This window comes from Hyperoodon ampullatus (assembly GCF_949752795.1).
Source record: "Hyperoodon ampullatus genome assembly, chromosome: 8".
NCBI lineage: Eukaryota > Metazoa > Chordata > Mammalia > Artiodactyla > Ziphiidae > Hyperoodon > Hyperoodon ampullatus.
In genome coordinates this window covers 58,616,245-58,630,440 of record NC_136921.1, presented here as the reverse complement: position 1 = coordinate 58,630,440, position 14,196 = coordinate 58,616,245, and the positions used below count along the sequence as shown (strand labels likewise).

The 14,196-nt window shown below is 34.1% G+C and overlaps 1 protein-coding gene across 1 annotated transcript in view; it reads left to right on the top strand.

Annotated features, from left to right (window-relative positions):
• LRP1B (LDL receptor related protein 1B) overlaps window positions 1-14,196 on the top strand; it is a gene marked incomplete at both ends in the record, with an annotated part of 1,860,945 nt that overhangs the window by 1,237,278 nt on the left and 609,471 nt on the right. Inside the window, 3 exons of the mRNA XM_079710778.1 lie at window positions 321-452; window positions 2,657-2,884; window positions 13,747-13,921. Of these exons, the coding sequence (XP_079566904.1) occupies window positions 321-452; window positions 2,657-2,884; window positions 13,747-13,921 (535 nt within the window). The remainder of the gene's footprint in view (window positions 1-320; window positions 453-2,656; window positions 2,885-13,746; window positions 13,922-14,196) is intronic.

Here is a 14,196-nt window from a genome sequence, read left to right as displayed (position 1 = left end):
ATAATTATTCCTGATTATTTCTCAGACTAAATCCTTAAAAAAAAAAAAAATCTTTGCTTCTAAAGCAATAGAATGCATACCATTCCTCTTAGAGGAAATTGAGGGAGTTATCTTAGTTGTTATCTTCAAGGAGGAAAAATGTTTTATTCATGTAATTGTTGTGTATGATTGTCTGTTATTGTCATATTAATCACTCGAGTAATGGGTGTTATGTAGGGAACTTCACTTTGAATCATTATGTGAATAACCCTTGTCAAACTCAGAGGTCCCCTAATCTAGTCTTCCTTCTTCACTCTTAATATTTCACTGTGTAATTACAGCTCCCAATCCCTGTGCAGCTAATGATGGCAGAGGCCCCTGCTCTCATATGTGTCTGATCAATCATAATAGGAGTGCTGCTTGTGCTTGCCCACACTTGATGAAGCTTTCCTCAAACAAGAAGACCTGCTATGGTAAATTTCTTACAGTTCTTATCTAAACTCCAAATTGAATTATCTCAAATTATATTAGCCTTCAGATTTTCCTCAAAGTAAAGTGGAAGAGGTTTTTAATGTCCTTAAAAACATTTGATGTGGTGCTATTTTCAGGCTCTGTTGATGATTCATCTACTTTTGGGGAGACTAACAAATTCTTTAAATATGTGATATGCTGCACTTTGCTGTTTATTACCTTATTCACTTTTTTTCTTGCTACTTTCTTATTTGGTGTGTTAGCAGAATTTATCTCTACCAAACAGGGAGATTTGTAAGTGAAAGTGCATTATCAGAAAATGATGATGTAGGTAACCTGCATAATAAAGAGGTACTTAACAGCTTTAATCTCCTCCTGCTCTTCTACAGTTACCTTAGCATCATTTTATAGGGTATTATCAAGTTGAAGGGAGAAAATATGAAGTAAAATATGTAACTTGGAAAGGTTTGTAAAAAATACTTAAACAGCATATTTAAACTAAAAAATGAAAATAAAATTTGTGAATGAAAGCCAGACTGTGGGTTCTTCAGAACCATTTTTTTTTTTTTAGATCCCATATATATGTGTTAGCCTATGGTATTTGTTTTTCTCTTTCTGACTTACTTCACTCTAGATGTATATGTGTAGCTGATTCACTTTGTTTTAAAGCAGAAATTAACACACCATTGTAAAGCAATTATACTCCAATAAAGATGTTAAAAAAAAAGGACACTTAATAAAAGTTGGTGGTTGATAATAAGATATGCTGGGAAATGTGCTTTAACTCTACACAATTTAGAGGTGAATTCAAAAAAAATGAAGGTACCTTGAACTCTACATAAGGTTTTTTATATAAAATAATATCATGTGTAATTACAGATAGAGATCTAATTTACATACCTCATACACATATTCTACATTCTTGAATACACCAAGTTTGCTCTGGACTTTGGGCTAGCTGCTCCCTCTTTTAAAAACACTCCTCTCTTAGATTTTCTAATTGTAGCCTCCTTTTTGCTATTCATCACCTTTGTAGAGGGCTTCCCTGATGACCTAATTTACAGTAGCTCTTCTACTGATATTGTCTTGTTTCTGGTATTCTTGTTTTTGATATTTCTTGTTTCTGTTCTTTATTTATTGTTTGTCCCTCTTAGAATGTAAACTACTACATGAGAAGGCCCTCATTTATCTCATTTACTTCTGTTTTCTGAGGACCTGTAATTTTGAATGGCATGTAGGAAACATTCAGTTAATATTTGTTGATGTTAAATAAATGGTTGCTCTCTTATTAAGTCAAATGTATTTTTGATGTTGCTACCATACCTTGGAAATTAGAACTTCTCAAATAACTTCTCAAAAAAAGAAAAAAATCAGACTGTGGATTTTTTTAGTTTTGTTTTGTTAGTAATTTTTGTTTATTTGCAAAGCACTTACTTTTAAGGGCAAAAAAGAGTGTATTCATCCAATCTTAACTCAGGTATTTAGGCACATGTGGCTTTAATTAATTTTATATAATAATACCATATCTCAAATATCAACAATAACCCCAAAGAGAAAAACAAGAGAATAGAACATCTGTGACTCCTATTTCTATTAAATCTACTAATATTTCACAAACTCATTGCAAGAAAAGTGCCTATTTAAGTAGAAATGATAGAATGCCTCACAATATTAATTACTACAGATTCACAAAAATTTACAGTACAGCATGCTTTAACATTATATGAACCCTAATTTTGATAGGGAAAATATAAACATGATTTTTAAAAGCAATGTTTAATCTCATTTTATTCAAAGGTAATATAGAAAAAATGTTCTTAGTTTCCTTCAAAAAACACTTAATGCACTGCAATATTGTTTTAGTTATAAACAAAGAACAAATATGGCTGTTTGACATTTGTAGAGTTCATGTCCTTTAACAAGTTTGTTTGAAATTCTAAGATCTGATCAATTACTGATAATTTCTTGGCATTTCTAACTAAAGAAAAATGACTTAAGGATTCTAACTTGTTTCACGTTTGTTGTTATTGAGTACTTTCATTTAAAAATAGATAAATCATTTCTGCGTTCATGTTTCCATCAAATCTTGGTCATGATTTTCTGGTGTTAAAAACCTATTAAATCATCAACAAATAATATTTAGAATTTCTAGACAGCTTCAAACTTGCCAAGCTTATAAAGAAAAACATTTCTATTTCTTTTCTAGAAACAAAAAAATTTCTTCTTTATGCAAGACGTTCTGAAATCAGAGGAGTGGATATTGATAATCCATATTTTAACTTTATCACGGCCTTTACAGTCCCTGATATTGATGATGTTACTGTGATAGACTTTGATGCATCTGAAGAACGTCTATACTGGACAGACATTAAGACACAAACCATTACACGGGCTTTCATTAATGGAACTGGATTAGAAACTGTTATTTCTAGAGGTAAAAGATTTTCACTTTACATCTTAAAAAATGTTTGTTATTCAGTTTGTAATAATTGCATCTCTTTTGTATTCTTTTTCTATTATCCAATTCTGTGTTGTTAATTGAGAGTTGGAATTGATTATTCAGAGATTTAATAATATGCTATATCCTAACAATTGGAGAATGCTATAATTATGTTGCACATAGTAGTCTGATAACTAGAAATTTAGTTTCACAAGAAGAAAAAATCTCAGAACAGATAATTTGCAGATTTCTAAATAAACAGATTTGAAGACTCCTTTTTGCTGATGCGGGAAAAGTTGTATTTGCCTAGAGAAAATATAGGATATTTGTAAAGACTGGTCTCCCCCTCTGATTCAAGCTCGTTATCAACTTTCTTTTGAATGTATTTTTACAGAACTAGACTAAACAAATAAGAGAGGAAACCTGTTCCTATCCACCTCCTGACCCATCAGGTTGAATCACAGGTTTTCAGTAATGCTGTTGATTAACCATTAAAAAAAAAAAAAAAACGTTTCCCAAAGTAGAAATATAGCTGAAATGAGACATACATATAAATGCAGTGGCTGAATTCTAAATATTTAGCATTGAATTATCTTCATTTTTGCTTAAATTTTGGTATAATGTGATTTCTGGGTCAGTTATCATTTTAGTGAGTGAATCTTAGTTGAGCACCTGCTGTTTGCTGTGACTGCAAAATCAAAGAAGACACAGTTTTTCTTCAGTTTCATGCCCCCTAGGCATGATAGACTGATTTGAAGGAGGATGGAGGAAGGCATGATCAGTGATCCATATAGATATATCAAACTCCTCTGCCTTGAAGCATAATGACAATTTAAAATCAGACCTAATTTGAGCAATGATCAGCTTCTTAATGAAAGCAATAAGAAGTGCAGGTTTTAAATTTACAGTGTTTTTCAAGAGTTTCCACTGGCTTGAGTACCATTAGTAGATCTGAGAGTATTTGAGCACTCAGGTACTCTTGTATCTATGCTAGCTCTTTACCCATCTCAGGTTAGTACTGTTAATGCAACTTGAATGAATTGGTTATAAGCTTGTTTAAATATTGAATTACAAACGTTCCCTAAGAGAAGAGCCTTTCTAAAAAAGCTAATGCAAAGATTTCCTTATTGTGCAGTATTTTTTTACAGAAGCAAGGGAAAAAATAATTATCGTTAGACTAGATTTAAAAAGACTACCTGGTTAATGATCATGAAAAATCTTGAGAGAACAGTTAAAGCACATAAGGTACTCCCAAGACTGACAGTCAGTTTGGTGGTCTTCTCACAAGAAATTCATCAAAATCTAATAGAAAATTGTTCACATACTTTATCGTGAATGTGAAATACTTTCCAAAGGCTCTATGAATTGTATAAAGTAAAAGATGTTCTATCTCATAAAAAATTGGGGAAAGATTTTATGTCTCTAATTGTAAATTGATAACAAGTAGTAATTTGGTGAGTTTATCTTTGAGAAAATCACAGACTTATCTCCATTTAGCAGACTCTATTTACAATTATTAATCAAAAATTGAGCAATAATATTTTCTCACTAATAATAGATGTACTCATTAGGATCAATAATTATTAATTCAGTCATTTTCAAAAGTATTAGAATATGTTCTATATGATAAGAAATTGAAAGAGGGTCAGTATAGACTGAATAGTATGAAGTACAGAACAAGAGGGTGTTATACGAGCTGATGGAGCTAAAAAAACAGGAACCAAATCATGCCAGCCTTTATAGGATAACTCGTTGATTTTTATGTTAATACTAAAAATAATGGAAACTTAGGAAATGTTTTAAGGAGAGTACAACTACATGATTATCTTTGCTTTGAAAAAGATCACTCTAGATATTATGTGTAGGGACTTCCCTGGCAGTCCAGTGGTTAAGACTTTGCCTTCCAATGCAGGGGCTGCATGTTCGATCCCTGGTCAGGGAGCTAAGATCCCACATGCCTAGCGGCCACTAAAACAAAACATAAAAAATATATAGATATTATGTTTAGTGGAGAATTGAAAAGGTCTGGGTTGGTGGGTAGATGAGCAGTAGACTCTGGGAAACAAGGCTGTTATAGTGGTTTTAGTAAGAGGTGATGGAAGCCTGGACAAGGGTGGAAACAACAGAGATAGTGAAATGTGGAAAAATCATTGAGGTATCAATGAGTAAATATATAAATAACTGAATATGAAAGTTGAGGAATAGACATTTTCAAGGACAACTCAGTTTCTGGGTTCCCCGCAAGTTAAATGATGTTGCTTTTCCCTTTCTTCCAAAGTGAAACCTTGTTAGGGACTGATATGTCCTTCCATTAAAAGAGAAACTTGAGATGAACTTTTGACAGTTCAGTTTCTGAACGCATCAAAGTATCTTAAATCCTGCCAGTAATTGTACTTTATTTTATGCTTTCATCTTTTAGATTCCTTGTAAGTGACTCTTTGGCCTTTCTCTTACTTCTTATACTGTTGGCCTCTGTATTTTCTCACTTTATTGTCTTCCATCTACTGGAATTTTTCTTGAGACCCTCTTCATATTTCCCTCAGCCCAAGTCTAATGTGCAACCACCAAAAAAAAAAAAAAGGATCGGGCCCCAAATCAGTGAGATATAGATTTTGGAAACAGTCCTTGAATTAAAGTAGAAAGTTTAGACAGGGAACATCTGTTGTTTTGCCTATTACTGAATAGAATTTTCATTTTCACCCAGGAAGCCTTTTGGTGGAAGAATGTCAACATCTGTGATTTAAAAAAAAGAGGAGAGTAAAGAAATGAAAAAAAGAAAGGCAAAAATGATACCTATAAATGCCATTCCATTGAGAACTGTGTATCTATAGCAATGGGTGCTAAATGAGCAATACTTCCCATGTATATTCTTTATCTTTTAGTTAGAAAGATAGAAATGCTATTTTAGTTTACTCCATGGACTTTTTTTTTTCTCACACCATATTCTGGATTTTGTATCTGGGATGTTGAATGGGTGGGGAGATAGCAATTATTTCACTAAGACAATCTATAACCTCAAAGAGCTTTATATCTGGTGAGAGTGAAATGTAAACATCTAACTAAAGTATAAGACTCAATGAAATAAGGAGGTTAATAAGGTGTAAGCCACTTCTTACAAAATTAGCACAAGGAGTACTGAGTTCTTACATGGGATTACTAAATTTCCCACTTAGGAGGAGGTGGTGAAATGAGGGTTCTGGAGAAAACTGTAGCAAGATCAATCTGGTTAAGCTATCAGTAGGCACAAAGATCTGGACATACATACATACAGAGGAGCAAGCAGTGAGGGGCAGATAGATCTTGTAAAAGAGTAAGAAGGTTCATATCATGGCAGATCACAGAGGGTCTTATACCAGAGGAGCTGTTTTTGTTTTTGGTTTTGTTTTAGTTTTTTTTTTTTCCCTCAAGACAATGGAAAGCTGCTGAAGACTTTTACAGATGGGTATAGGTCATTCAAACTCTTTTGAAGATAAATCACGTTATCAACCTGATAGTTAGATAAGTGAGAAATTATAGACAAGGATGCAACTAGAAGGTTACAGAGATGTTCCAAATCTGAAACAAAATTTAGATATAAGAAGGTGACAGACACCAAGAGTAGATGTAGAAGTAATTGAACCTGATGAATGAAAGAGAGGTGAAGTTGACCAAATAATTGGAAAGATATTGGAGACATTGATCCAGATGAAAATAAAAGAAGGAGGCTTTCTTCAGAATTTTTTCCCAAATCAGCAGTGAGTTGTTTCTATAAGATAGGAATAATTATAAGTTTAGGACATTAAGAATATAAAGATTAGTCAAGAATTATAATTCTGCCCCTATGTTCTCTCAAAAAAAAAAAAAAAAGGTTGAGAATGCATACATATGTGTTAAAAGTGACAAAACCAAGGCCATGGCAAATGCTCAATTGTTCAGAGTTGGAGAGGCATAAAATTAGTGAGGGTGAGCATAGAAGGCTCCTAAAGTATTTATAATGTTCTTAAGCTAGATCATGGATTTATGGATGTTTTATTAATTTGCATACCATGTGTTATATATAGTAACATATATATGTATATATACACATACATGTATATATATTTGTATGATCAGTTTTTCATAAGTGCAACAAATAGAATATTAATATTTACAAAGTTCCCTTGAGAAAGCTTTTTACAAGCATTACCAATTTGCTTTTTTAAACTTTGCTTCTAAGAACAGTAAAATAATTGCCCAGAAACCTACTGCAAATGAGTTTTGATTGGATGAAACCATAACTGCCCTCAGAAAGTTATACGAATTAGGATCCCTTCCTCCTTTGAAGACATGCCTGATTTGGAATAGAAGTCTTTGTGTTCACACCCAAGAAGCTGGTGTCAGCAGGTCAACTTCATAGGAAAAAAAAAAAGATGTCTCACAAGCAGAGAATTGACAGCCAGTCCTTTTTCATTTAGATTTCTCTACATTTTAACCAATTTGTATGCTTACCTCCATCCCTCCTTCATTTAAGGCCTTCTTTCTGTAATCTTTTTTCTTCTCTCTGAATTATATCCTTTAATGTTCCTTTAGTTTAGTGAGAATCTGTTAGTAATAATCTGATATAATATCTGAAAATATATTTATTTAGTCTTCTTTTTTTTAAGATAATTTTTTTAAATTGTAGTAAAATACACATAACATAAAGTTTATCATGTTGACCTTTCTACTTTTTTTTTTTATTTTATTTTTGGCCGCACCATGCGACATGTGGTATCTTAGTTCCCCGACCAGGAATCGAACCCGCGCCCCCTACAAGGGAAGTCCCTTGACCCTTCTTAATTGTACAGTTCAGTAGTGTTAAGAACATTCACAGTTTGTGACCAATCTCCACAACTCTTTCTGTCTTGCAAAATGAAATTATACCCATTAAGCAACAACTCCCCATGCCCTTTCTCTCATCTCTTGGAAATCACAATTCTATTTCTGTGTCTATGAATTTAATTTCTCTAGGTACCTCATATAAGAGGTGTCATATAGTATTTGTCTTTTTGTGAATGGCTCATTTCACTCAGCATGATGTCTTCACGGTTCATCCATATTGTAGCCTGTCAGAATTTCCTTTCTTTTTAAGGCTGAATAATATTCCATTGTATGTATGTATCACAATTTGTTTATACATTCATCAGTCAATGGACATTTGGGTTGTTTCACTTTTGGCTATTATGAATAATGCTGCAGTGGACATAGGTATATGAATATCTCTTTGAGACCTTTAAATTCTTTTGGTCATATACCCAGAGGTGGAATGGCTGGATCATATGGTAATTCTATTTTTAATTTTTTGAGGAACTGCCATACTGTATCCCACAAGGCTGCACCATTTTAAATTCTCACCAACAGCCTGCAAGTGTTCCAATTTCTCCATATACTTTTTTTTTTTCTTCCCTTGCGGTATGCGGACCTCTCACTGCTGTGGCCTCTCCCGTTGCAGAGCACAGGCTCCGGATGTGCAGGCCCAGCAGCCATGGCTCACGGGTCCAGCCACTCCATGGCACGTGGGATCCTCCCGGACCGGGGCACGAACCCGTGTCCCCTGCATCGGCAGGCGGACCCTCAACCACTGTGCCACCAGGGAAGCCCCTCCATATTCTTGCCAATATTTTTATTTTGCTTCTGTTTTTCTTTTTGTTTTTTGTTTGTTTGTTTGTTCATTTTCTACAGTAGCCATCGTAATGGGTATGAAGTGGTATATACTTGTGGTCATGATTTGCATTTCCTAATGATTAGTAATGTTGAATATCCTTTTGTGTTCTTGTTGGCCATTTCTATATCTGCTTTGGAGACATGGCTATTGAGTTTTTGCCCATCTTTTTGTTGATGTTTAAGTATAGTTTGAAAGATAATGATGGTTGAGTACAAATTCCAAGTTTAGAGTTACTTTCTCTCAACCCTTTCCAGATATTATTTCACTATCTTTTCAGATCTCTTATTGCTGCTGAGAATCTCTGTTTGTCTAATTGTCATCCTTTTTTGCAGGATGTGTCTTTTCTCTCTAGGTGCTTTTAAGATCTTCTTTTTCCTCCTGATAATATTTTTATTTAGCAGCCTAAAGTGTGTTGTACTTCCTTTTGGGTCATGTCTTTCATCAGCACAGGGAGGAAAAACCCTCAATGGTCACCAATCTGACCATTTTTTCTAGCCTAGTCTCTCTATTCCTTCCTTTGTAAACTCTGACTAGGTATGGTAGTTTATTCATTCTAACCTCCAACTCACCTAATCTTTTTGTTTCTCTGTGTTTTCTCTGGCTAACTTCCTTCAATTTGTCTTGCAGTTCACTAGCTGTCTTGCTGTAACTAGTGTCTAACCTGGTTAATCCATCTAATGAATTTTTTTTTTAATATTTGCAAGTTATTTTTGCTTCTCATTTATATATATTCCAAGAAGATTTTTAAAAACAAATTATTGTACCTTGCTTATTATTTTGAAGCATATATTTTCCTTTAAAACATTCCATGCATTTTTCTTTATCTTACACATAATAATTTAAAAACATGTAGGCTTTGGAGACTTAAACCTATTGTTTATTTTTCTCTTTATTCTTGGTCTTATGTCTCTTTTAATTTTTTGTTTTAATTTTTTGTTCTGATCAATTATGAAGAGAAACTCAGTCTATGGAAATTGTGAGGGCCTGGGTTAAAAAAATTTTTTCTTCCATAGCGTATTTGAATTTGCTTCTGTTGGAGGGAAAAGGAGTGACAATAAGCCAGGAATCACCTTAGTTTGATTTCTCCTCTACCCAACCAATGAATACCTTGTTTATATACTATTAATCTCTTACCTAAACTTAGACCTATGCTTAGAATTTTTTTTTTCATACCCAGGAAAGAGACAGAAAAAAATGTTTTATATTTATTTTAAAAATTATTCTCCTTTTTAAGTAGGCGGATTTTTTATTTCCCACTCACCCAAGGATGTAGATCCTTCTGATATCCTGGGATTGCTCTTGTTTAGCTCTGCTACTTTTTGTGGGTTTAAGGACTGAATCTTCTTGCACTGAGCAACTAATAATACTGGAATCTCTAGATTATCCTTACAAGTTTTTGTCCCAGTGGCAACACCAACATCTGTATTCCCACTTCCCTTCCTTTATGATTTTAGCTAACATACAAGTGTGTGTTAGCACTTAGAGATATTCCTGTCTGTCTTATGATCTCAACAATGCATTTAAAAGTTACAATTTATCATACACCAGGGAATTTTGTGGCAATGGGGGGCTTTTATGAATATCTAATCTGCCTTTCTTCAAGAAGTGAGCGTCCCTGGAAATATTAAATTGAACTTTCTGAGAAACTTATTCAGAGGTCTTGGCCTGACTTACTTGAAAACAAGAGTTGAGTCAATTAATTATTTTAGTATTTTTATATAAAAAAAAGAAAAATATCATTTAACATATTGCAGTTTTTATTCTTCCCCCAACCCCTTTACTGTGAATTTACCAGGATACTCTAAAACAACAAGACTTGGGCATTACTGGTGGTCAAAAAGACATAAAATTTATCTTAGGCACAAAGCTGATAATTAGAAACTCCAAACTAATGGACAGGAAAAGGATGAGGATAGAAAATGAGAATTGAAATTGCCTGAGTATATGTTTAGGTATGTACTACTGAAAATACACTTGAGGATCTTACATCTGATATTTTTAGCTCAGCTCACATATCCTTAAAATTATGGATTGTGCATATCATGAATTCATTCATCAATTCAATAAAAATATTTATTTTGAAGGCAATGTTGTATACGTTTGGGGAGGGGAGCTATAAAGATAAATTAGCAAGGAGCCCACCTTCAAGAAGTATATGTGAAAGTACTAGTATGTTAACAAATAATTATCACATTAGGTAGAAAGGAATTGACCAGATATAGTCCTGTTGAGTTAGGTTGATAAAGAAAATCTTTATGGCTGGAATATATAGGAGAATTGATTAGGTTTTTGTGATTGAAGGATGATGTTGCCTATCAGCTGGCCTATTTTGCATGAGATTTAGAAAAGTGAAGATGTGATTGGATGTGAGGCCCAGGTAATTCTATATAGATTGGAAAGTTTAGGACAAGGCTGGGAATCTGAGAACACATCAATATGACTGAACTGTAATAAGATAATTGGCTAAAAATAGTGAGAAATAAGGTTGGAAAGGTAATTATATTCAGATTATACAGAAAGCCAGGCTGAGGAATTTAGACATCACTTTCTGAGTGGTTGGAAGCAATAGAATACCTTGGGGCAACCAAAGGTCATGATCCAGAGCTCTCTAGTCAGAAAAATAACCTGGCAGCAGCTAAATCAACTGCTTGAAAGAAGAAAAAGACTGTATGCTATGCAATATTAAAGATAGAAATAGATTTGAGAGAGCATGAACTACAGAATTCACAAGGACTAAATAGGTATTCATAGCTTACATTTGGCTATGATTTCCAGTTTAAAAATGCAGTGTCTTCTCTAGGCTGTATGATTAAGAGTCAATCAGAAATAAGTAAAAGGATTTTGAGCAGAAGAGACAGCAGAAAGAAACCAAACAAATTCTGGATAACATGTATTTTAGAGGAAATAAAAACTTATTTTATTTTTGCCAGTACCAAGCAATTCAGGGTAAAAAAGCAGAAAGTATTAAGTCCTTGGTTTGGCAAAGTATCCCTCAACCCTGAATTAAGCTGCATGAACACACGTCCTCTAATATTCACAACAATCCTATGAATTATCTATAATTATCCTCATTTTGCTGATTAAAAAAAAAGGCCAAAATTTAAGCAATTTAAGGACAAAAAATAGGCACCCAACATAGAACAGGAAGCCAAATCTTCTCATTACTGTTTCTCAGCAACCAATTAAATCCAGAGGGTGAAGGAAGAAGAATAAATATTCTGGGTGAGGCAAATAAATATCTGACTTGGCAGGTTTAGCTTTACAGAGGTGTTGTATTACTTTTTCTTCCCTTGAGAAAAGAGGGAACTGGATGAGAATAACTAAAAATAAAAATAAATTTCAAGTGTTGGGTTGAGAAATGAAGTTCACATACAAACTTTGCCAACTTACCAGAAATTAATGATGAAAGGTAACTTGCAGTGTGAGAAGGTGTTGCCTACAGGAGAAATTGAAACATGGGGAATACCTTTTAAGGGCACTGTGATTAAAAGTTATTTAGAAATAATAAAAAGAATATTGAGCAGGAAAATAGGCTCTGTTAAGACTCAAGGATGTAAACTTGGGGTAGAGCCTACCATGCCAGCACAGCACTTCACAGCTGACCCAGAACTGCCAGGCCTCCCTTATTTTGCTCCTTTAAATTTTGAACTAGTGAGACTCCCCTGGTGGTGCAGTGGTTGGGAGTCCGCCTGCCAATGCAGGGGACACGGGTTCAAGCCCTGGTCCAGGGGCATCCCACATGCTGCGGAGCAACTAGGCCCATGTGCCACAACTGCTGAGCCTGGGCTCTGGAGCCCATGAGCCACAACTACTGAGCCTGAGTGTCACAACTACTGAAGCCCGCATGCCTAGATCCCGTGCTCTGCAATAAGGGAGGCCACAGCAATGAGAGGCCTGCGCACCACACCGAAGATTGTCCCCCCTGTAGCTGCAACTAGGGAAAGCCTGCACACAGCAATGAAGACCCAACGCAGCCAAACATAAATAAATAAATGTATTTTTTTTTTTTAATTGAACTAGTTAGCAGATTTTACAAATCCAGAGTTTTCACTTTCTGGAAATCTAGCTTGGTGGCGTCTTTTAAAAATGACAAAAAGGGAAGATGTAGTAATTAGAAGAGCTAAGTAGCAGCTGCTCTGGGTTTCTAGCAGCATTTGGATTGGACCTGCTGCTCTGGAGTAGTGACTACAGCACTTGGGAGCTAGTTATAAGTTGCAGAATCTTAGGACCCTCCCCAGACCTACTGAATCAGAATCTTCCTTTTAAGAGTCTCCAGGTGTCTTGTAAATTTGACTAGCAGGGGTCTGGAGAGCCCTAAGAGGTACAGCATGATAGAAAATGTTAAAACTTTATGAAATAAAGGTGAAACCAAGTAAAAGTAGTCAAATGCCACAGATTGGGAATTAAATTGGCCTGCTTTACCTGTTAATATGTTAAAAAGATTTCCTAGTATCCATTGTTTTTAACACTTTCATTTTAATTTGTTTCTTTAATTTAAATGTGCAATTATATTTTAGCCTAAATTCCACCATTTTTAAAAAAGATGCCTAATTGAATCATCAAGTAATAGCAACCCAAATATTCATATTGGATGTAATGAATCAAAACATAATTAGATTTCAGTAATTTCTGTAGAATCCACATTGGAGGAGTGTTAAAAGGGCTTTAGTTTCTTTGCTCATATCTCAGTCAATTTCTGTTAATTATCCATTTTAAAAATGTTGAACTCTGGTATTCTTTTTAGAAAGTTGAATTGTTTTATTTCATTTCAGTAACAAATTGGCATTTAAAACATAAAATGACCCATTTGTTGATAGCTCACAGTACTTTCTCCTAACTAGAAAGATGTGCCATCAACTAGAGAAGCTATTACTCTAATTTGAATTTTGGTCACCTTGGCCCATAGGACTGCTGCCTGTGTCTGCTCTGAAGTGTTTACTAGTGAATCATTGACTGTTAGTGTAATTTCAATGCTAATTGTTACTTCAGGTTTTCAAATGGCTCAGCAGTAAGACATTAATGATTATTCATGCCTTAAGAAGGGCTGATAAGGGAATGAGATTACAATCTTGTACAATTTTAGCTGACTAATAGTGTAAATTAAATTTTCCCTGAGACGGACAATAACTGACTTAGAAAGCCAAAAGAATGAAAAACTTCATTCATTTTTGATTTTCTCTTTCCTGTTTTACAGATATTCAGAGTATCAGAGGGCTAGCTGTGGACTGGGTCTCACGTAATTTATACTGGATTAGCTCAGAATTTGATGAAACGCAAATTAACGTGGCGAGACTAGATGGCTCCTTGAAAACCTCAATTATCCACGGAATCGATAAGCCACAGTGTCTAGCAGCTCACCCAGTCAGGGGGTAAAGTATGATTATTTTTTTAAATTTTCAAAAATTTTACATACTTTTGCTCTGATTTTATGTAAAAACTTTGTTGAATTCAGAAGACACACATACATATATATATATATATATATATATATATATATATATATATATATATATATAAGCTATACAGTCAAAAAAGCAAATGTGAATATGGAAATTGTACGAGATCCCTGGTTAGAGATTTCTGTTTTCTGCATGAAATCAGATTTTTATATATTATTGTAACATTTTATCAATTTATGTTTCTA